At 40.2% G+C, this 20656-nt stretch overlaps 2 protein-coding genes and 1 long non-coding RNA gene across 5 annotated transcripts in view; 1 reads left to right on the forward strand and 2 right to left on the reverse strand.

Moving 5' to 3' along the window:
• LOC147164756 (uncharacterized) overlaps window positions 1-1055 on the reverse strand; it is a 45807-nt gene extending 44752 nt beyond the window's left edge. For both annotated transcript variants that reach the window (XR_015096759.1, XR_015096758.1), the window contains exon 1: window positions 999-1055. This is a non-coding gene — a long non-coding RNA (uncharacterized LOC147164756). The remainder of the gene's footprint in view (window positions 1-998) is intronic.
• Window positions 1056-1752: 697 nt separating this feature from the next.
• On the forward strand, window positions 1753-13158 carry LOC147164758 (zinc finger protein 654-like). Its single transcript, XM_086091369.1, has 11 exons — window positions 1753-1908; window positions 2829-2974; window positions 3053-3134; window positions 3227-3362; window positions 3456-3658; window positions 3863-3999; window positions 4798-4939; window positions 5078-5362; window positions 5487-6554; window positions 8203-8933; window positions 10558-13158. Exons 1-11 carry the CDS (start codon window positions 1783-1785, stop codon window positions 11549-11551), a joined length of 4050 nt encoding a protein of 1349 aa, XP_085947495.1. The 5' UTR covers window positions 1753-1782; the 3' UTR covers window positions 11552-13158.
• Window positions 12282-20487, reverse strand: LOC147164759 (uncharacterized). Of its 2 annotated transcripts, none has more exons than XM_086091371.1 (11): window positions 20261-20487; window positions 18895-19134; window positions 18689-18815; window positions 17316-17471; window positions 16992-17180; window positions 15649-15722; window positions 15200-15397; window positions 14973-15110; window positions 14811-14900; window positions 14553-14719; window positions 12282-13608 (listed from the first exon to the last, which is right to left on the reverse strand). In XM_086091371.1, exons 2-11 carry the CDS (start codon window positions 19132-19134, stop codon window positions 13602-13604), a joined length of 1386 nt encoding a protein of 461 aa, XP_085947497.1. In that variant the 5' UTR covers window positions 20261-20487; the 3' UTR covers window positions 12282-13601. The 2 variants fall into 2 exon arrangements, with proteins under 2 accessions (XP_085947497.1, XP_085947496.1); XM_086091370.1 differs by having other exon boundaries at window positions 14553-14696; window positions 20261-20486.
• Window positions 20488-20656: the final 169 nt, after the last annotated feature.

Genomic DNA, 20656 nt, shown 5'->3' on the forward strand with positions numbered 1-20656 from the left:
GATATGGGAGGACGATGGAGTACCCAGAGAAACCTCACACAAGTACGAAGGGGAAGAGCAAATTCCACGTTGGAAGGTCGGAGCTCAGATTGGACCCATGAGTCTGAGATTTTGGGGTTCATGTAAGTGCACTCACCATGAGGCCCACCGTGCTGCACATAGCAAGATTTTTTTTTATTATTATATTTTTGTTTTAATTTTAATATGTTGTTTGTGATTGGGGTTTTGGTCTATACGCACTCTTTCTAATATGCTGCCAGTTCAATGTAAATTAAATAACACAAGCAAAATGTGATTGTGCATAACCAGTAACACTTCTCATGACAATGGAGAGTATAGTCCTGTCACTGTAAAAAAAAAAAAACGAATGAGGTCTACATCTAATGAGATGCTATCCAGCTTTTATACTGGCGCCTGTAGAGCCCATTTGTGAGATTGTTCCTCACCCTTGTGGCTGAATGAAATACTGCAGTGCAATTTGCGTTTCTTCTCTTACTTTATGAATACTGTACTACGTACTTAGATTATCAGCAATGGTAGTCTATTTTTTATTTTGATGTAGTTCATATTTATTACAGAACAACAATTGAATGCTTCTGGATAAATATATCTCTGTTTTTAGTCATGTTCCTTTCCCTACCTAAAGTTTACAATGGGCAACATGCAAGGTGACATAAATACACATTACCTGTGGAACAGTTTTCCCCATGTTGTGACTAAAAGCCTTCTTGTCTAGTGACTTTCCATCGTCCTGGTTTTGGCGATATTTAAATTTTCCACTAACTCATTCGAAATAGATTATGTGCAAAATGGCAACCATTGCTACATAGAATTCTCGGTAAATGTAGACTCTCAATACTTAATATAGACGACTGCATGGGATTGTGTGATATCTTACTTATTTTCTTTTTTTTAACACAAAGTTAGAACCCATTGATATGTTTAATATGTCCGCATTAGTACTTTTTTGAGTTTGAAATAGCATCAAAAGTTTTTACCTTTCAAACATGACAGATTATCCATGTGTCGAACGGAAGTTAGCATGACATGTGGCGGAAATGCTGCAAGTGCGTGCCCAGAGTAGTGATTGACATATGTTGATTTTGTATTCCACTAATTCTGCCTAGCAACAATCCACGCCCAACTTTGCTACAAGAGCGTCTGTCATTGAATTGAACTGCGATTTCTTCTCTTTTTTTTGTGTGTGTGTTATTTATAAAAGCACATCATACAGTTGCTGGGGTTGCTCGATAATGAAAAAAATATTAAGCACGATTAAATTGGTAATAATTGAAATAACAATTAGGACGATCATTTGTATTGTTTTGTCGGCAAAAAAGACAATGTTTAAACGTAAAGAAAATACTAAGACAAATTTCGTTGAAACTTTATATTTATGCAAAAAAAAAACTTTAAAAAACAAAAAATATTGTTATTAAATTAGTTAGTTTTAAAATAAAAAAGTGCAAATATATACATTTAAACAATTCAAAATAACTATCAATAATCTTTAATTTTAATTTACGATTATGCCAATTTTATAATTGTGAAATATAATAATTCAAATTGTAATTGAATTTCGATTAATTGCACAGCCCTTACAGTTGCTTGTTTTTTTTCTAAATTTAAATTGGTTTTTTTTAAGTGGTTGGTGTCAAAGACGCCTTTGTTAGCCACGACACGTTTTAATTGTAGGGCTGCCAGGTTGTATAATTTGCTGATTGGGGGATGTATTGTCCCTAATCTGGCAACTTGGACTATGCGCTGGATGCGCTAGACAGTATGGCGGACGGTGAAAGTGATATAGAAACTGACGGTCTAGAATTAGCTCTAGAATCGTTGTGCAGTCAATACTGCAGCGATGTGTCCGCCCTTAAAAGCAAAGACTACTGTTCTGGGTTTTGTGAGGTACGTAGGAACTATTTACGTTCGGTATTCTTCGCGTATTAGTGGGTAGACTCTGGTCAAACACTACTAGCGTTGCTACCTGGCGTTAGCATTCTGGTTAGCAACAATTGATGCTATTGTGTGCTAAATATGTCATGTGGGCATTAGAAATGAAACCGAGAAAATAATTAAACACACATTTAAGGTCAACGTCCGGTGAAGTTACTCCCGAAAAAGCAACGTTTTATTACGATGTAATTGGTGATTGTTTACAATGATAGCTTGATGCTAACGAGTGGTCAACTAACGTCATGGATTCATTGCTACCTTGTAGAGAGCATGTAACAGTTTTTTTTCTGTGATTGCATTGTTATTGTATAAAGCCCTATTTATTCGCCTATACCAATCTGGTTAAAATATTGAACTCTGTTGATCAAAAAAGCTTCGCGTTCAGACCTATGTATGTATGCATGTGGAGAAAAATGACTTGACAGCTAAATGGACACTGTAGCTTGGTATTAACCATCTTTTGAGCCAAGAAGACACAATCTTTTCCATTAGAGAAATCTTATAGCATACCGCCAAACTGCAATGTCACAAAAAGTATACGGCATATACTGAAATAATAATGATCGTATCCATTTGCACACAGATGTATTTGCTCATTGTGAAATCTGGGCCTAGAACACTTAAGCTAGTATTCTCTTGTATGACTGGCAATAAAATATATAGATTAATTGTACTTTCTACCATCTACTGGAAAAACATTTAATTGTTCTGACTGCCACTTTGTGTACCTATCACAGAGAGATCCGAGCTTGTAATACAGGATACAATTTGACTACATTCTGTTACTTATAATGTGACAATCTCTCATGCTGGTGTCTTGAAATCATTGTCTTATTAATGTTTGTGGATCTTGTCATGTTCCCATTGTGCAGTTGGTTGAAGCATACACAGGCCAATGGCAGGTTCCACTGCCTCAACTGAAAGTGCTGCGGACAGCGCTGTGCGGTTTCACTAAAGCCACTGCCAAATTCCCCGATGACTGTCAGCACGTACACAATATTCTCAGCCGCCTGGCCCTGTGAGTGATCTCTTATAGTGAAGCCCCGCTTAGGGATCAAGGCCTGACCTTGTCTAATGGAAATGTCTTTTCTTCCAGGAGTATCTTTGAGCTTCTACTGTTTTTCAGCAAAGAGGAATTTGAGGAAAAACCTTTAAAATACATCCTGGACTCTTTTCAGGTGACAAACTTTGCTTCTACTCTTTTTGTAGCTACCTGTTATATGACATAGTTGAATAATTTGTTCATCATTTTCAATTTTTGTCTTTGTAGGCATGTCACACTGAGCTGTTAAGGTACAGGAATGTCTATTTTCAGCATGCAAAGCTGATCATAAAAGCTGGTGGTCCATGGGAGAACCAGGTGTTGCAAGCAATCCTGAAGGAGGCAGATTTGCCTCCCAAAGAGGGTACAATTTGTCTCTATTTTGTTGCCAAATATCAAAAAGCAACTATTGTTCAAAGCAGTCGTATATACGTTACTGTTTGTCTGCCTTGCACAGTTCACGATTACCTAAGCTCAGAGCTGCCTGTTTTCTTGGAGCTGCGGATTCGCTATCTTCAAGCATGTGAGAGAATACAGGAAGCTATGGCCTTGGCTCGAGTCTGCCTGGAGAACCACAAGCCTGAAAAACATTTGTTCCTGCATCAGGCTTACTTAACCTGTCTCTACAAGGCCTCGCTGCATGAACACCTTCACAAGCAGGTACTGAGTACAGGTTTTGCATGCCACGTTGTTGTTATTAAATAGTTTAATGTATTACAAACTTAAAGGCAGCATAAAAAGATGCTCAACGAAATGAGGCATAAATGTATTTCACTACAGTTATCATAGAAATTCAAATATTGTGGAAGCATGGCGATTCGTTAGCATGACGAGGTCAAACTAAATGTACCTCTTCTTCTTTAGATGGCAGAGCTTGATGGCCGTGATGCGGTGGAGATCATCTGTAACACTGAGCGAGTTGAAAAAGATGAGCTCCTTTTGTCACTTTGCAAAGTGTTCCTTGCCCAGCAGCTACACAATGGAAATATGTACTACATATGGTAAGAAGATTATTTGGGGTAATAGTTTCTTACCTCTGACTGCCTCTTCTCAGGTGGAGGCCAGCAACGTCAAGCTTGTGTTTTTCACTATACTTTATATATATATAAAAATAAAAATACATCAATAGTGTTTGCTTTACTGCTCTGCTTAGTCTGACTATCATCGTTTTTTTTCTTATAATACGAAGATAATCTTGTCTGACGGCGATCCTCTTATTTAATTAAACAGGAATGATCCCACCAAATACAAACATACATAACAGTCGAACGAGTCATTAGTTAGTTTTAAACAAGTGACATAGGCAAGGCTCTCAGTCATGTAAGAATGTTAATCAATAAGTTGCGCACAGGAGAGTGAAAAGAGGGAAGGTCACTGTAGGCTTTTCTGTACTTGTAATCTGTCTTCCTCCCTTAATTAGTTCATTAAATGTGTGCACCCTGATGGGAAATGCTGGCAGACCACGTTCCTGCTGTTGCTTTATAGTTATTGCTAAATGAAATAAGCCTCTGTCGGCAGCCAGTGAAAGAAAACATCTACTTTGTGGTCGCTTTGTTGGCATACACTAAGAAACTGATTCTCATTAGCCATTTTTTTTTGGATGCAGTTGATGTAAACAGCTGGGACAAATGGTTGTCAAAGTCAACCGACCTTTCCTCTTTGTTCCCTTTTGTACTGGGCTGTCATCATAAAACAATGGGAAGAACGCGTGCCTGGGTTTCGAGACGATTCAAATGATGTCTTAAAAACAATTAACAGTCCTAATCAACCAACCTGTTCCTCCACTGTTTTTTTGCCAGGGACCTGGTGTTCATCTGGAGCCGGTTGCATCTACGAGCCCACCCGTCAAAACAGGACTTCCTGACTGAGTGCACGCGGCTGGCTTCCTCTGCAACGAACGTCCGCGCCATCTTTCCCTTTATCAAACTAATCACCACAGAGGTGTGACTCGGATCATCTTTTTATGGGATAGTGGCCAATCCAAGCACCGTTTTGGCCATTCTTTCAGTTTACATCATAACAATAAAATTAAATAAATTCTTAAACACACAATGTATCTTCTTGGCTTTGTTGTGACAGCTGGGCAGAGCTGGAGTACGAGCCTGCGTGGAGCTTTGCACCAGAGCCTTACAGCTGTGTAACGTGCAAGCGGACGACGTGGCTCAGTCCCTGGTGTGCAAGACCATCGTCTTCCTCCTCCCCGGAGACCTGGAGATCTGTCGAGCGTGCGCCCTGCTGGTCTTCTGCCTGGAGCGAAGCCTAGAAGCCTACCGAACGGTGCGTCTGCTTTACAAGCATCCTGACCAGGAGTCGCATCCTCACAACAGCCTCGTCCCAACCAATGTCCGCTTCAAAATTATGCAGGTGAGGAGAAATAAGGAATTTTATAAAGGGTGTCGCAAAAAAATGTCGGCCTAATTTCTTCCCTCTCTTCAATAAGTTAGCCTCTAAAAAAAACTAAACAAATATGTTGCATCTCATATTTCAGATGCTGAAGGAACATCTGTCTTTTGACCCAGAGTTCTGGAGCCTCCTGGCCCTCAGGAACCACTGCTTGGAATTGATAGACGACAAAGTAACAAAGGATGCTCTTATCAATGAGATGAGTCAAGAAGCAGAGGCGGGGGACTGCTGTAACGAGGAGCTAACAAGTATTTGTGTAAATAATTCTTCTCCTCAAGAATCCAATCTCAATAAGTGCACTGGGCCTGAATCCGAGATCAAGCCCCCACTACTGAAGCGTGCTTCTGATAGCCACGCGGTAAGCTTGTCAAGTAATGCGCCTGTCAAGAAGAGAAGATGGGGCCGTAGACTGAAAAGCAAACTTTTGCCAGAGGAGGACATCAACCAAGGTGACGATCCAGAATACATGTACGATCTCAAACCAAGCTCTTTGGGTTACAAGACCGTATATTCACTGCGACGCAATCACACCAAGAGAGAGAATTGTACTTCTGTCAAGCTCCCACTCAATCGAAAGAGAGAGTATTTGTCCCGATGTGTGAAAAGTCAAATTTTGAAAAGGAAAGGCAAGAAGAAGAAGGGATGGTTGCAAGGTCTTCCCAGGCCGGACGCGCCACAGACTGTCCAAGAGAAGGTGGTCATATTGAAAGGGAAAAAGCGGGGCAGGAAGCCCGCGCACAGATGGGAAGTCTCCTACCCTGATAATGAAATATCCCTCCCTAAAGTTGAATCTGGTCTGGGAGAGAATTCTGATAAGGGAGGAACTCGGGGGCAAATGCCACAACCCGAGAGTGCGCAGATGAAGACACAACCCAAGGACAGACGCACCGAGTGTGATCAAAGCCGAGAGGAAGCTCCCCCTATTTGCGCTGCTTCTGCTCCTCCTCAGATTGTTAGCGCAGCTGTCGAAGCTGAAGCCGAGCTTGATGGGCCACTCCAAGAATTATTGAGCTCTGCAATAGAACTCATGCACAATTACCATTTAAAGTCTGCAAACAGTGGCACAGAGAACCCTGAAAAATCCTCCCCACAAGATAATGACACAGCGGAAGGGCCACCAATCATTGAGGAATCTGAAAAATCTAACAGAAAGGTTTGTATATTTGCTTATTACCATCTCAATGTTTGCTTGTATCCAAATTTTGCCTTGTCAGCAGCTTAAAGGGGAAGTCAAGCCAAAAATATTCTTGGTCAGGGTTTCTGCGTGTCAAAAAAAAAAAAAAACATGGAAAGTCCATCCATCCATCCATTTTCTGTACCGCTTGTCCTCACAAGGGTCGCAGGGGTTGCTGGAGCCTATCCCAACTGGCTTCGAGCAGTAGGCGGGGTACACCCTGAACTGGTTGCCAGCCAATCGCAGGGCACACAGTGACGAACAACCATACTCACAATCACACCTATGGACAATTTGGAGTGTCCAATTCACCTGCCATGCATGTTTTTGGAATGTGGGAGGAAACCGGAGTACCCGGAGAAAACCCACGCATTGAAAGTCATTAAATGTTTTTTGCTCAAATTAAGGCCTTAAATGGCATTAAGAGAGACATTTTTTTTTTTACTCATTCATTAACATTGACGGCTAGAGACATAAAAAATTTTTTTTTTAACTATTTCTCCTAGTTTAAAATTGTTCCCACTTTTGTTAACAAGAGTATGAAAACCTCGATTTTTTTTTATTGTATTAGAACAGATATAAAATTTGTGATTAATCGTGAGTTAACGAGTAAAGTCATGCAATTAACGATTAAAAAAAAAAGGATTATAAAAAATTTAAAAATATATAAATTAAAAAAATATAGATTTTTTAGAAAAGATTATTAAAAATTAGGGGCATCAGGCGATTAAAATTTGTAATCGTAATTAATCGCATGACTTCACTAGTTAACTCATGATTAATCACAAATATTATATCTGTTCTAAATGCACAAAAAAATCTAGGTTTTCATACTCTTGTTAACAAAAATGGAAAAAAAAATGTTATACTAATAGAAATAGTTCAAATTAATTTTTTTACGTCTATAGCTGTCAATGGCAGTGAATGAGTTAAAGACAATTGTTGTTCATGCTTTATTTTACATGCAATGTTGTGCCAAAAAATCACTGTAACACAATTGAGCAATCATAAATGTGATTAAAACATGTGTATTTTTAGGGACTGGTGACTAGTTGTAATTTACAATGAACAAAATGGCCTGGTTCTTGTTCCAAATTCATATTGCTCTGAATTTGAACAATTTACTGTTCCTGTCATCAGCATCCAACATGAAACATTAATGCCACCTAGTGGCAGAAAAAAATAACCAACACAAATCTGACGCAATGTTTTAAACTCCTTTTAACTGTAACTTTATAAATGACTTAATATAAAAATACTGACTGTATACTGTACATCAAAATAAAAAATCTATTAAAGCTTCCATTCCAAAAAGCACAAATGACTTAATATGGGACACACAGGCTGCATACATAGTCTGGACAGAGAAGGCATAGTTTGAAAGAGGAGGAAGAGAAGCAGTCCACAACAAGGATGTTAAAGCATCTCTGAACAGAACCGCCAATAATAATAATAATAATAATAATAATAACACATCACGGGTTGAACGACTAACAAAGCCAAGATTATTTTTAGTCGACTATAACATGAAGTTGAGTCGATTACTGCATGACCTTTTAAATGTAAATTTCTCCGTCTGCCCTCTATCATATTTATATTCACATCTATCGGTCTTTTGTTTTTTTAGGCGAAAGTGGAGCTGACGTGGAGGGAAAAGCTTGAACGAGCACAAAAATACGGTCATGTGACTTTCTACTGTAAGACCTGTAAGAAAAACTATAAAGGCTTGAATGTGTTGCGGCATTCCATTGCCCACTTCAAGAGGCACAACAGGTGCATCATCTGTGGCAAATGCTTCCAACACTTCGTTGTGGGCAAAAAGCACATTTGGGAACACATAGAAGAAATGTGCAAGAACAGTAAAGAAGACTCGGACGGCGAGGTACCCAAAACCACAAACGGGACGAAGAGTAATCAACCCGAGGCGCCCATCGAAAAACAGACACCGAGCGAGGAACCTCGGAAACCGGGCAAAGTCAAAATTTCCAGCCTCAGCCGGGAAGACCGAATCATCCGAAACGTCCGCATTGCCGTCAGAAAGATGCTGGCCCAGTCCAAGAACAAAGACCCCGCTACGGCGCTGTTGGACTTTGAGGACGAGCAGGTGGTCATTCAAGACAACCTGGTCATCATCAAAGCTGCGGCGGCCACGAAGGAGGACGAAGCGGACGCGGCGGGAGAGAACGGATACCACGCCATCGGCAAGTTTGTGCTGTGCCCGTCCTCCACCTGCGATCGCGTGTTCCTCAAACACGGCAACAACTTGACCAAGCACGCCGTCAGATGTCACCTCGGCGAAGACGAGGTCCTGGAAAAGACTTTCATCTGGGCCAATCACAAATGCACCTTCTGCGGCCGGTAAGAATCTCATCCGAACTTTGGAGGTTTCTGCCTGGTCAACATAAAGTTTGTTGAGATGCGAGCCGACATTTGGCCAAATTTGCTTTGACTTGTGATCGCAAACCCGAGATACGAGCACCGTATGGTCCCAGTCAACTTCACTCACTTCACAATAGTTAACCATTTTTCAAAAATGAGAGGTTTCAAGCTGTTTTAATGCCTCCCCCAGTTTATGTTTACAGTTGAACAAAAGGAATTGCAGGTTGTGTATTTAAAACCGCCACCAAACTTAACTGTCGGGCTTAATTCAATATTCACAAGCATTGACGCTTATTGAGTCACAGACAAAGACATTCTCTTCTTCGTTTGTCTGTATTACACTGTCTCCTAGTGGCCGAGGTGGGCAGACTCCCCATTTTTTTTCATCCTGATTTTGATGGCATGTGTTTCTATGGCGGTGTATTAGGGTCACGTATAAATATTAGGGGTGGGAATATTTGACTGGGTGTGCGATTCGATTCACAATCTATTTTCGATGAAGAACGATTTTTGATTCAAAATGATTTGATTGGCAATGATTTCTGCTTCAATTGATAGATGTGCAAAGAATCGTCGTTATCTACTACTTATCTATCACTCAAAAGAACAACTATTCATAGAAAAATGTATACAGAGAAACATCTTAACATTACTCACCGGCATTTGCTCTTCCTACGCTGCAAAAAGTACCTTTTATTGAAATAACTTGATCCAGACTTTTCCTTCTACTCTATAATGTGGCTACAATTTAACAGTGTATCAAAATGCGTGTAACCACACTGCCCCCAAGTGGCCAAATCATGTACAACATTAACAGCGCTCCCAATTAAGCCACACACAAACAGGGGCAAGACAGTATAAAATAATTTCAATAAAATCGATTTGGGGACAATTCAAATCGATTCTGAATCGCGATTCTTCCGAGAATGGATTTTTTTGGCACACAACTAATATATGCAATTTTTTTTTTAGAGGGGAAAAAAACTCACAAATTTACGAGAAATAAACTTCAAAAAATCTGAAACTTGCAAGGAATGCACACAGCGTACTCGGATGTTTGTGCCAATACTTTTCGGTCTGGTTTTCAGATAAGGAGATAGTAATTGCTTAAGCAGAGATTGACCATATCACATTAAGCATTCGCTCTTGGAAGCATTGGGTACAATTTGATACAGTTCTAAAGTTCTCAGTCATTCACTTGCATTTACCCAAAGGCTGCTCGCCTCTGATTGGTTAGTGTTAGTCAGCTGATAGAGGGTTAGGAAGTGTTGTGGCTGTAGCTTGCCGTGTGTAACGAGTAAAGTTTAGAGATCCGTCTCCGTCCTGCCTTTTCATTTTATAAAGATGGTTCCATTAACCACTAACCAATTTTCACGTTGTATAGTTCCAGCACCTCGTCCAGACTATAGCTACGCAAGTTTCTGAGTTTGTTTTTCTCGCAAGTTAATTCTCGGAATTTTGTGAGATTTTGCCGCTGTGATTTTTTTTTTCTCTGAATAATATTACATCACCTCTAAAATATACATGGCCCTTAAATGCCATTGCATGTTTCAGTGGATTCCGCCCCACTTGCTAATCTCCTCGTTTCTTTCCTTTCCGCCAGCAACCTCCAGTTTGTTCAGTATTACAAGGAGCACTTGCGGCGCCACGACCCGTCTCTGCCGCACTTCTGCTTCCACGTGCAGTGCGACCAGCGCTTCTTAACAGCGCAGGAACTCAAAAGGCACATGAGCGCGCACAACCCGTTCAGTCCCGTTTGCGCGTTCGCCAACTGCGACAAGCGCTTCTCCAACATTATCAGCCTGTTCGACCACGAGTGGCGACACTACGTGCCGCCCCCCCAGAGGGACGAGCTGGACCTCGGCCGGCAGCAGAGGCTTAGCATTGAAGCCCCGTGGAAGCAGCGGGTGAAGATTGAGGAGATGTGGTCGCAGAGCAACAAAGCCAAACGGGAGCGATTGGAAGTCGCGAAATCCGCTCTGGGAAATGTCGCCGAGTCCAGCGCTCCGGACAGCGAAGCGGCTTGCGCCGAGGCCGCCGAGCTCACCCAAAAGCCCGTCAACGGATTCGAGGAGGCGAAAGAAAGCCTCGGCCCGAAAGGGGACAGCAGACCTAAAAAACACAAAAAGAAATTCAGGTTCACCTGCGGGAAGCCCCTTACGGACCCCTTGAACGTCAAGGAGATGGAGAAAGACAGCACCACGGCGGAGAGCGTGGACAACAAGTTGGAGGAGCCGGTCATCGCGCAGCACAAAAGCTTCAACCCTCAAGATCACGCCTACGCGCCTTTTTTCAAAACGCCTTTCACGCGGCTGCCGCCTTGCACCTACATGGACGAGTCGCAGCTGTCCATGCGCAAGAGGAGAGACGAGGAAGCGCGCACGCAGACGCTCAGTCAAACCTGCAGTTTTTACACCCACATGAATTTTTCAGTGAAGAACGAAACGCGCTTCAGCAGAGGTAACCGCGACGAGAAGGTCCGACATCGATGCGAGAAGTGTCTCTCGTCCTTCGGCAGCATTCAAGAACTCCAGAAACACAAAACTCTCGACACCTGCTCGGCTCTATTCGGCTTTGACTCGGATGACGAAAGTTAACGCGCCTTATCGAAATGTGCTGCTTTGACCAAAAATATGTACATTTTCTTTTTTACTTTGGTTAGGATATGAGAGGGACTGCAACTCAAGTGTAATGTACACTGATACTTTTTTTTTTTTTAAACATTCTTTCGACAATTACCAACCATATATATATATATTATGTGGATCCAGAAGCCCGTGCTTGTCGTCAGAAACATCAAAATGACCGCATATCTTCTTGCCGAGCTCGTCTTTAAAAGTCAGTCTAATTTATAAAAAAAAATTGAATGAAAGACAAACTAATCTGTTGCGAGTACTAATACTCATGTTTCTTTGATGGTCTTCCAAATGTGTCACGCTCGAGCTGGGACGGCCAATCAAAAAGCTCGCTGGCCATGAGAGGAATATCTGATGTGTATTTATTTTTAAGATCTTCCACATTGTGATTACGTTTATTGACATCAAGTGGAGCTTTTTACTCAAGCAATTGCCAAAAGACATGAAATTGTTAAAATCTGACAAACTCTTTATGAAATTAGGAAGTAGCATATGAGATGCAATGGGTCCCTTAAGTTGTATACAAATCTTCAACATCTTTGATATGTTTTTTTTTTTTTTTTATGTATGAGACTTGGTTATTTATGTGTACAAATGAAAAAAAAAATTGGTATGGTATAACACCAAACTATTTTTGTTACATAAACTGTCTAAAATCTGTTAAACAAATAGAAAAAAAAAATGCGCTTGATTCAGTATATTTGTTTTATTTAAGCATTGCATATTTCATTCATAAACATATTGCTTTCATAGTTTCAGAAAAATGTATTCAAACTTTTTTTTTTGCATCTCGCCCTCATAGCAGACAAGTAGAAAATGTGCAGGGTTGTTCAATACAAATACAAACTGCCCCATCTCCTACAAGTCCATTGATTGCATATCAATCACTTTGAGAAGAGGCGTAAAAGTGGATGAACATCATGTGCTCTCATAGTGACCCTGCCTTGATGGAAGAAACGTGAGAACTACTCCAACTAACTAATGTACTGGCCAAGAAAGGCTAGTAAGAAAGAGTGCATTCAAGGATTTCAGGCTAGCGTTAATTGCTACATGCGGTTAAGATTTAACATGCTGCTTTTTACTATTGCTTTGGTGCGGTTTGTAATTGTAAAATGCAAAAGATGAGATTTATGACCATGAAGCAAAAAAAAAGATGTGTATGGTGGGCACAAGGGAAACAAATTTAACTTTACAAATGAGAATTTAAAACACAACAGACATGGCTCACACAATGAAAAAGGTGCTACCAGATATTGGAAAACTCAGAAATATATTAATGCCATTTTTTTTTTTTTTTACTTGGGTCCAACAGAGTTTGGATACATCATCTCATATGGACAGTAGTGGTGTTTTTGTGTGAAGAGGGCTTAAGAATAAGCAAAGTTGACAAATATTTCACCGCACATGTTGGAGGACCAAGTTGAAGACATGTACCCGTCTGTGCTTCTCTGTCAATCCTACAAAAGAGCACCACCTTTTTTTTTTTTTACGTTATAAATTCGACCTTGAGTTTGCCTTTGAGTTAAAACCACATCTAATTTGCCACTAAAACGCATTTGGGAGTTATGACATCATGAATAAGCCTGCTTGATTACAAAGATTCATAAGTTACACAAGACTCCTGAGTTTCTCATATTGCATTGAAATGATTCTTCATATCATGCAGATTGTGTCAGGATTTAAAAGACTGATGTGCAAGTTTTGTTCACTGAATTATATTGCAGCACAGCAGTGTGTTGCGTAACACCTGAAAAAGAGCAGTACAATTAGGCGGTAAAGTGCAAACGGTTCCCTCGAACAAATGAATAAGGTTTTGCATAAACGGGAGAGAAGGGTAGGGAAGCCCATCGTTAAAATATAAAAGATGCAGAGAGGACGTCGGCCTGTTTTCAGTGGCTGCTGTTGGAGCTCCAGTCGTACGGAAGGTAGCTGATTTTGGTTTTTCCGGCAGAAATCACTCCCTTCAAGCTGCTCTTCTTGGGGGAGTCGCTCATGTGCTTTAGCACCCACTTCAGCAGCTGGGAGAAAGACAAGAGGAGCATTAACAACTCAGCTTGAAGTCTCGGCTACTAATTTAAAGCAAACGTGAAAATCACTGGTGGGAGGTAAGGGGATTTGTAATTTCCAATAGCTGCCACAAGATGGCAGCAAAGGCATTAACACCATACATGTAGTCATGTAGACAGCATCTTGCATTAACAGCTGGATTTAGTAGTTAAATTATTTAACAAAAACACATTTTACTTTAACAGCTGGATTTAGCAGTTCAATTTAACTTTTTTTTTTACATAAACAGTTGGATTTAGCAGTTAATTTATTTCACAAAAAATATGTTATATTAACAGCTGGATTAAGCAGTTCAATTATTTAACAAAAGCATGTTGCATAAACAGCAGGATTTAGCAGTTCAATTATTTAACAAAAATAAACCATGTTTCATAAATGGCTGGATTTAGCAGTTAAATTATTTAACAAAAACAAAACCATGTTACGTAACCAGCTGGATTTAGCAGTTAAATCATTTAACAAAAACAAAACCATGTTATATAAACAGCTGGATTTAGCAGTTACATTTAACAAAAACATGTTACATAAACAGCTGAATTTAGCAGCTATAATATTTGACAAAAACAAAACCAGATTACACAAACATCTGGATTTAGCAGTTAAATTATTTAACAAAAACATTTTATTTAACCAGCTGGATTTAGCTGTTAAACTATTCAACAAAAAGACGTTTTATTAACAGCTGTACTTAGCTGTTAAAATATTTAACAAAAACAAAACCATGTTACACAAACATCTGGATTTAGCTGTTAAATTATTTAACAAAACAAAACCACCTTTATGTGAGGCGAAATAACACGCTAGCATCCAAATTTGCAAAAGGTGCTGCCATTATTTAATGTTCAAAAAAAAAAAAAAGAACTTGACTGACTAGATATTGTGTGCAGCTAGCTACCTTCTCATCAGTGCCTCCAAAGTCAGCCTTGTACCATTTGAAAATCTGACTGAGTCGGACTTCTTTTTTCCCCGTATCCACCACACAAGCGTCGTCATCCTCCAAGAAGGCCTCGGCTGCCGTGCGTAGCTGTTTGTCAATGTCCTGCCAGGATTAAGTACGTTTAGCTACAAACTAAATCATACACAGCGTGGAGTTTAGTTTGACTATTTGAGTTGTTACTTGAAGTGGTTGAGTTTAAAAGAACAAGAAACATACCTGTGGTGTGTACGTCTTGATGGGAGGGCAGCCTTTTGCACCACAGTTCAAGGCAAAGTGAATGAGCGGTTCAACGTGTTTGAGCGCCACCTGGAGGACATAACCCAAAGTGAAACTCAAGCCATAAATAAATCAAATATTCCATCATTTGCATTTGCCTACTTGTAGTCTTGGGTCCGTCTTGGAGAAGGGTCTTCCAAGCTGCGCCACACCTTTCCTGTTCCCTCTCAGCACGCCGTTCTCAATATCCTGCAAGGTGAAGACTTCTCCTCCAATAAGATAGCTGACATAGTTGAAGAACTATAAAAGTGAAGAAAGAAACAAAAAGGTTGCAGTGACCTGGAGGATTCCAGCCAACAACGAGGCGGTTAAGACGGTTCGGGTTCTACTCTGTATCTTTGCCATATGTTGGTGGGGGCCCCCATGCGGAGGTAACCGTGGATGACCAAGGCGTTGTAGATGTTGATGAAGAAGGCCAGCGTCTCCTCCCGGGAGAGCGAGAGGAGCTTGACCCTCTGCAGCTGAATGGCCAGTTCAGAGTAGCGCTGATAAACCGGGTCTGCCGACATGCCTTTGTAGTCCACGGACTGAGGGAGATTTAAAATGGCGGATTTAAAAATCAAACAATTCAGATGCGATTGAATTGTGGGGGAAAGTCACGTGAAAATGTGTTTTGCAATCAAATGTGGCACCGCCTCCTGCTGTCAACTAAAAAATTGGCGTCAAAGTGCCTTCGCGCTCGCATTGTGAAAGTCACGTGACCGAACCATGAAAACAGATAAGGCTGTGACATTCATTATGCGAGAAAGGTGGAAATATTAGCATGAAAAGTTATCACCTTGCCATCAGCCGAGAGATGCTCCGAGAACAACTTGAGAATCATTTCACGCAAAAGCAAGGAGAGTTCAGCCGCTAAGAGAGGGACAGAAAAAAACAACAACATTCATTTATTTATAAGACATGAAAAATAATTCCCTTGGATGGACTGCGGACCAACATTGATGTTAATTTAATAACTGCACGTGACAAATGAGCAAAAGAGGAAATGCAAAAGGGAAGTAGTACAACCACACTCAGATTAGATTAGTTTGAAAGTCAGTTGAAAAGACACAAAACTCATCAGCGACACGCAAATATGCTAGTATGAGTTTTATGCTAATTTTTTTAATCAACATCTTTGGAATAGTTGATAACAGACATTTTTTCTACATGAATTAATCAATATTAATCTTTTTGATTGACAGTATGTGAGTGTGTGTATATATATATATATATATATATATAAAATATGCCATGGAGGAGGAGGGACTTCCGACTTCCTGGTTTTAACACATCAGCTTTGTTTCCATTTCCTGTTTGGGCCGCGTCCCAGTTCTTGCGCTTTCGCCTTTGTGCCCCTCGGTTACACGTTCCCGTTGACGGGTGCGAGTGTGCAGTGTCTACCCAATAAGGTTGAATATCCCCCCCCACAAAAAAAAAACAGAGAGAGAAAGAACAAAAATTCAGAACAATAAAAAAAAAACTCATGTAGATAAAATAAAATATTTTTCCAAAGGTCAATTCTTACTTCATTTCTATATTAACACATTCACTGCCATTGGCGGCTATAGACGTCAAAAGATACATTTTTACCGGACTGGCAGTGAATAAGTAAAAAAATAATTTATTGTTTCTTAATATTAATATTCCAATTTCTTGAGATTTGGGAAATTTTGTTTGTGATCTATAGTCATCAAAATTAAATAAAGTAAAAACATGAAATATTTTGTTGTGTAGTGAATCTAGGAGTTTTATTTTATGAATTGATACTAAAATAAACTACGTTTTTCAATAATATTCACATTTATTGAGATGCACCTGTAGTTTATAAGGAGAAAAAAAGTCAAATAGAAATACACTGGAACAGTAAACAGCCTTCCCGAAACCCACAACGTTGGAGTCACGCAAAATGACAGACTGACAAAGAGCGATGATGATTGTGTCTCAAGACTTTTGTCCATACAGTCTCGATCAAACCTCGTTTTTACCACCAAAACCAATTGGAAAAGCCAACCCAAAGAACCCTTACGGACCAGCAAGCAGCAGTGACAAAGCAGAAGTTGAAAAAGTTAGAAGGACAGTCAGCTTGGACGTAAAAAGTCCCCGAGGAGACAGACCACGGCGAGTCCCGTCCCGACGTACCCTCCAGGGGACTGCAGGACGCCGTCTGTCCCGCGTTGAGGGCTGAATGCGGGTCGTCCTCCAGCAACCTGAACAGCGTGTCCCCGTCCGCCGCTCCAAATCTGCCATCCGACTCCCCGTGGCTTCGGGCAAAGACCATGTACTTCTTCTGCAACAATTCCTGGCCAACACTCCGGGTCTGAACCTTGTCTAGCACAAACATGACCACAGTCAAGGCTGGACGTGACCTAAATTTACGCCTTTGTAGAAATGATCTTGAGATTGGTGTTTCATGTTAAAAAACAAAAAACAAAAAAAAAACTGCTGCTCTGGAACCTTTCTTACCCATGCCCTTGTCGTTGCTGAGCCAGGCAAGCAGTTGGTCCTTTGAGAAGCTCTTCTTGTACAAAATCAGCCCCTTTCTCTGAGTGCCAATCACGTTGGCATCTTTAAATCCCGCAACCAGGTCAGCCAAGTCGTCTTTCTCACACTTAAATTCAGCTAAGGAATACAACAATAGAGACTTTTACATACTCACATTTATATGCTGCACCTCCATTTCATTTTCTTCGCGGTAAAGCCCGCCTCACACTGAGCGACGACTGACCTGACGAATAACACCCCCTAGTGTTCTTAACAGGAAGAAATATTTTGAGGCGCCACATATACAGTACTACTCTGTACTGAATTTTTTTTTTTAACTGGACCATAAACAACATGCAATTTTCAATGACAACCTGGTCGCTGTAGCTATGTATATTATAGGCATACATAATAACACGCTGAGGGGAGGTCATTAATGTATAAACTAAAAAAGTAAAGGCCCAAGAGTGGTGCCTTGTGGCACTCCCATTGTGCAATTTTTACTCTTACTGTTGTCTTCCAGTCAGTGTCGATTAGGTCTCCATCCCCTAGCGCAGTGGTTCTCAACCTTTTTTAAGTGTGTACCCCCTGTGAAATATTTTATTCAGCTAATCCTAACCCTTGATGGTTAGATTAAATATTTGTAATAAAAAAGAAATCACTAACTCAATTCAAAATGAAGTTTTGAAATGATTGACAGGTAATGCTAGGTGGCATACGACTGATAGGGCCGAACCATTTTGTTTCGGGGAGACTCACTAAATACAACGCTCAATTTAAGAGCTTACATTTTTCTGAAATATTTACATAATTGAATAGTTATTTTTAAAAGGGTTTTTGTATAGATGCTATACTTTTTAGATGTATTTAAAAATCTCATGTGTACCCCATGGAGTGCCTTCACGTACCAGCATTTGAGAAACACTGCCCGAGCGAATAGCGAGGTCCACTGTACAACGCATTAAAGTGGAGCGCACGTCTTGCTTGAAACTTTTGTTCGCAGGAGATGGATGAGCACACCGTTACACACTTGATGTCGAAAGACCAAACGTTGCATGTGCCAGCCATAGTTTCATAACTACTTCTAACAAATGTGACTGTGCAATAGCAACTCTGTAAACAAAACGCTGTGTATAGCAGACAGTACCACAGAAAGACAGTTTTAACTGCAACATTCTCTTCCTGTCAGGGATAGTGATGGGCAAAATCCATTTCCATTAGCCTTTATCTTTAAACCAACAGCACCATCTAGAGGTGTAAAAAATAATAATAAATACTGCAAATGCTTCATAAGGCTTCATGAAGCTTCATTTTCCATATGTTGACATAACAATTGAGTTAGTTGTGCTCCTTACGTTTTTCATAATGGTCAGCGTCCACAGCAGCAGCCTGCGATTCTTTCAACTCTGGTAGTGGTGGAGCGTCGGCTGTAATAGGTTCCTCCTTGACCATCTTCACCAACTTTTGAAGCTCCTCTGAAGGCTTCAAACAGGACACGGATCAATAGCGCCACTCTGCCAAGTTTACAAGTCAAAGTGTATCGTACGCTTTGTTTCCTCACCATTTTCTGCAGTTTTTGTTTGCCCCCAATATAATGGCTGTTAAAGAATATTTGAGGGACTGTGACCCGTCCTGTCAGCTTCTTCACCGGCGACTGTAGCTCCGGATGCTCATTGAGATCAACGTCGCAAATTGGAACTCCCAAGGGGGCCAGAAAGGCCTTAGCCTGCTGGCAGTGTGGGCAGCCTGTGACGGAGTAGATGGTCACCCGTCCCTTGTCACTGTTTTTAAACTCCTCCATCTACAACAACATAGAACATTTATATTTTAATGTTCTTTTTTTCCTACATGGATTAATGACAATTTAGGAAACACCCCACAACTGGAACCATTTATAATTCAGTTTGTTGAATGCACTTACTGTGACATAGGACTGTCTGCTAAGTAAAAATGAGCAATACATTTTATTATTTGTGAAAGAAATGTCCCCAAGCAGGTGCTAACATACAGTACATACAAATGTCCCATACAGAAAATCTTGAATAGTGTTGTTTTCCTTTTCAAATATAGTTCTCTTTACATATGAAAAGTAATTGAGAATATTTACAGAGTAAGCATTTCCTGTTCATCAGGTTTTCATGTGAACCCCCATTGGAGATTTATTTCACTCTACATGTAAGTCAATCAGCAAAAAGTCAATAATGCTATGTTTGGCTTTTTGTGTGGCCTTGAAAAGCTCTTCAATTGGCAATCTTTTTCTCTATTTTAGCGAGATCATGTGACTTATCTCAATTAACTGAAGATTTGTTTGTCACATCTCGACGGATTTATGTTTCTTCTCATTTGGAAGCATAACATGCATTTAGATCATTCGGACTCTCAGTGAAGTTAGCCAACACTTTATCAGAGCGGTGGAGACGGTCACAAACTGTCATTACATTGTAAACATTGGTCAAATCAAATATTGTGCCAGACTGCACTCCGTATCCTCAACATAACAGCATACTTGTTTTACGAAATTTGTGAAAGTTTTTAAAAACAAGAAAAAAAACAAGACGAGTCAAGTCGCTGAGAATGTATACAGACAATTAAGAAAGAATAAAATTTTAAATTGAAATTGACTTAGACAATTATTCTATGAGGTTAATATTTATGTTTGAGTGTACACAAACAAACAAAAGCAGCGAAATGTCAACAACAGGGCAAAAAATTAAAATAAATTTCGGCCAATCGGGTACAAAGTCCAGGGTCCAAATTATTTTACACACACACAACGAAGTGTTTAGGTGTAAGATTATCATGGATAGTAAATAATACAACTAAAGACACACAAATCCTCAATTATTTCAGTGTAAATACGCTACACTCGCAGCTGTAATCAATCTATTACATGTTTGTACACGTCACATACCTTCAAATTACATTACCTGTAAATCGTGTTCAAATTTTCCGGTGGCTCGTGCCTTGTTGCTTGTTAAATAACACCGTTGATTGAAATGGTCCGGGTGAGCAAATTCATAGACATGAGTGAATTTTTAAGGTTCACGAATATGTTAGTACTGCTCAACACGCACATTAGTCAACACGCACAACTGCGATCGAGCTACTGTGGCTAGCTTGCTCATCTTAACGATGCGTTCAAGAGCACCTGGAAATCTAACACACCGTAATACTACTCGATCGCTCTACTGTGGCTAGCCTGCTCATCTTAATAATGCGTTCAAGAGCACCTGGAAATATAAGCACCGTGATACTACTAAGTGTAACTGATATTTATTTATTTATTTTTATTTCGTGTCCAAGAGTACTCTGAATTCCACTTC

This window comes from Leptonotus elevatus, chromosome 12, assembly GCF_054856555.1.
Source record: "Leptonotus elevatus isolate MCC_2025b chromosome 12, RoL_Lele_1.0, whole genome shotgun sequence".
Lineage (NCBI taxonomy): Eukaryota > Metazoa > Chordata > Actinopteri > Syngnathiformes > Syngnathidae > Leptonotus > Leptonotus elevatus.

What these genes read in the sequence shown, in the direction of transcription:
- LOC147164759 (XM_086091370.1), bottom strand. Translation starts at nt 19,134, where the DNA reads ATGGAGGAGTTTAAAAACAGTGACAAGGGACGGGTGACCATCTACTCC. An exon ending in ATCTCTCGGCTGATGGCAAG is followed by an intron (nt 15,398 to 15,648) that starts GTGATAACTTTT and finishes AATCTCCCTCAG; the next exon opens with TCCGTGGACTACAAAGGCAT. An exon ending in ACATATGGCAAAGATACAGA is followed by an intron (nt 15,111 to 15,199) that starts GTAGAACCCGAA and finishes TCACTTTTATAG; the next exon opens with TTCTTCAACTATGTCAGCTA.
- LOC147164758 (XM_086091369.1), top strand. Translation starts at nt 1,783, where the DNA reads ATGGCGGACGGTGAAAGTGATATAGAAACTGACGGTCTAGAATTAGCT. An exon ending in ACTGTTCTGGGTTTTGTGAG is followed by an intron (nt 1,909 to 2,828) that starts GTACGTAGGAAC and finishes CCCATTGTGCAG; the next exon opens with TTGGTTGAAGCATACACAGG. An exon ending in TCCGCTTCAAAATTATGCAG is followed by an intron (nt 5,363 to 5,486) that starts GTGAGGAGAAAT and finishes CTCATATTTCAG; the next exon opens with ATGCTGAAGGAACATCTGTC.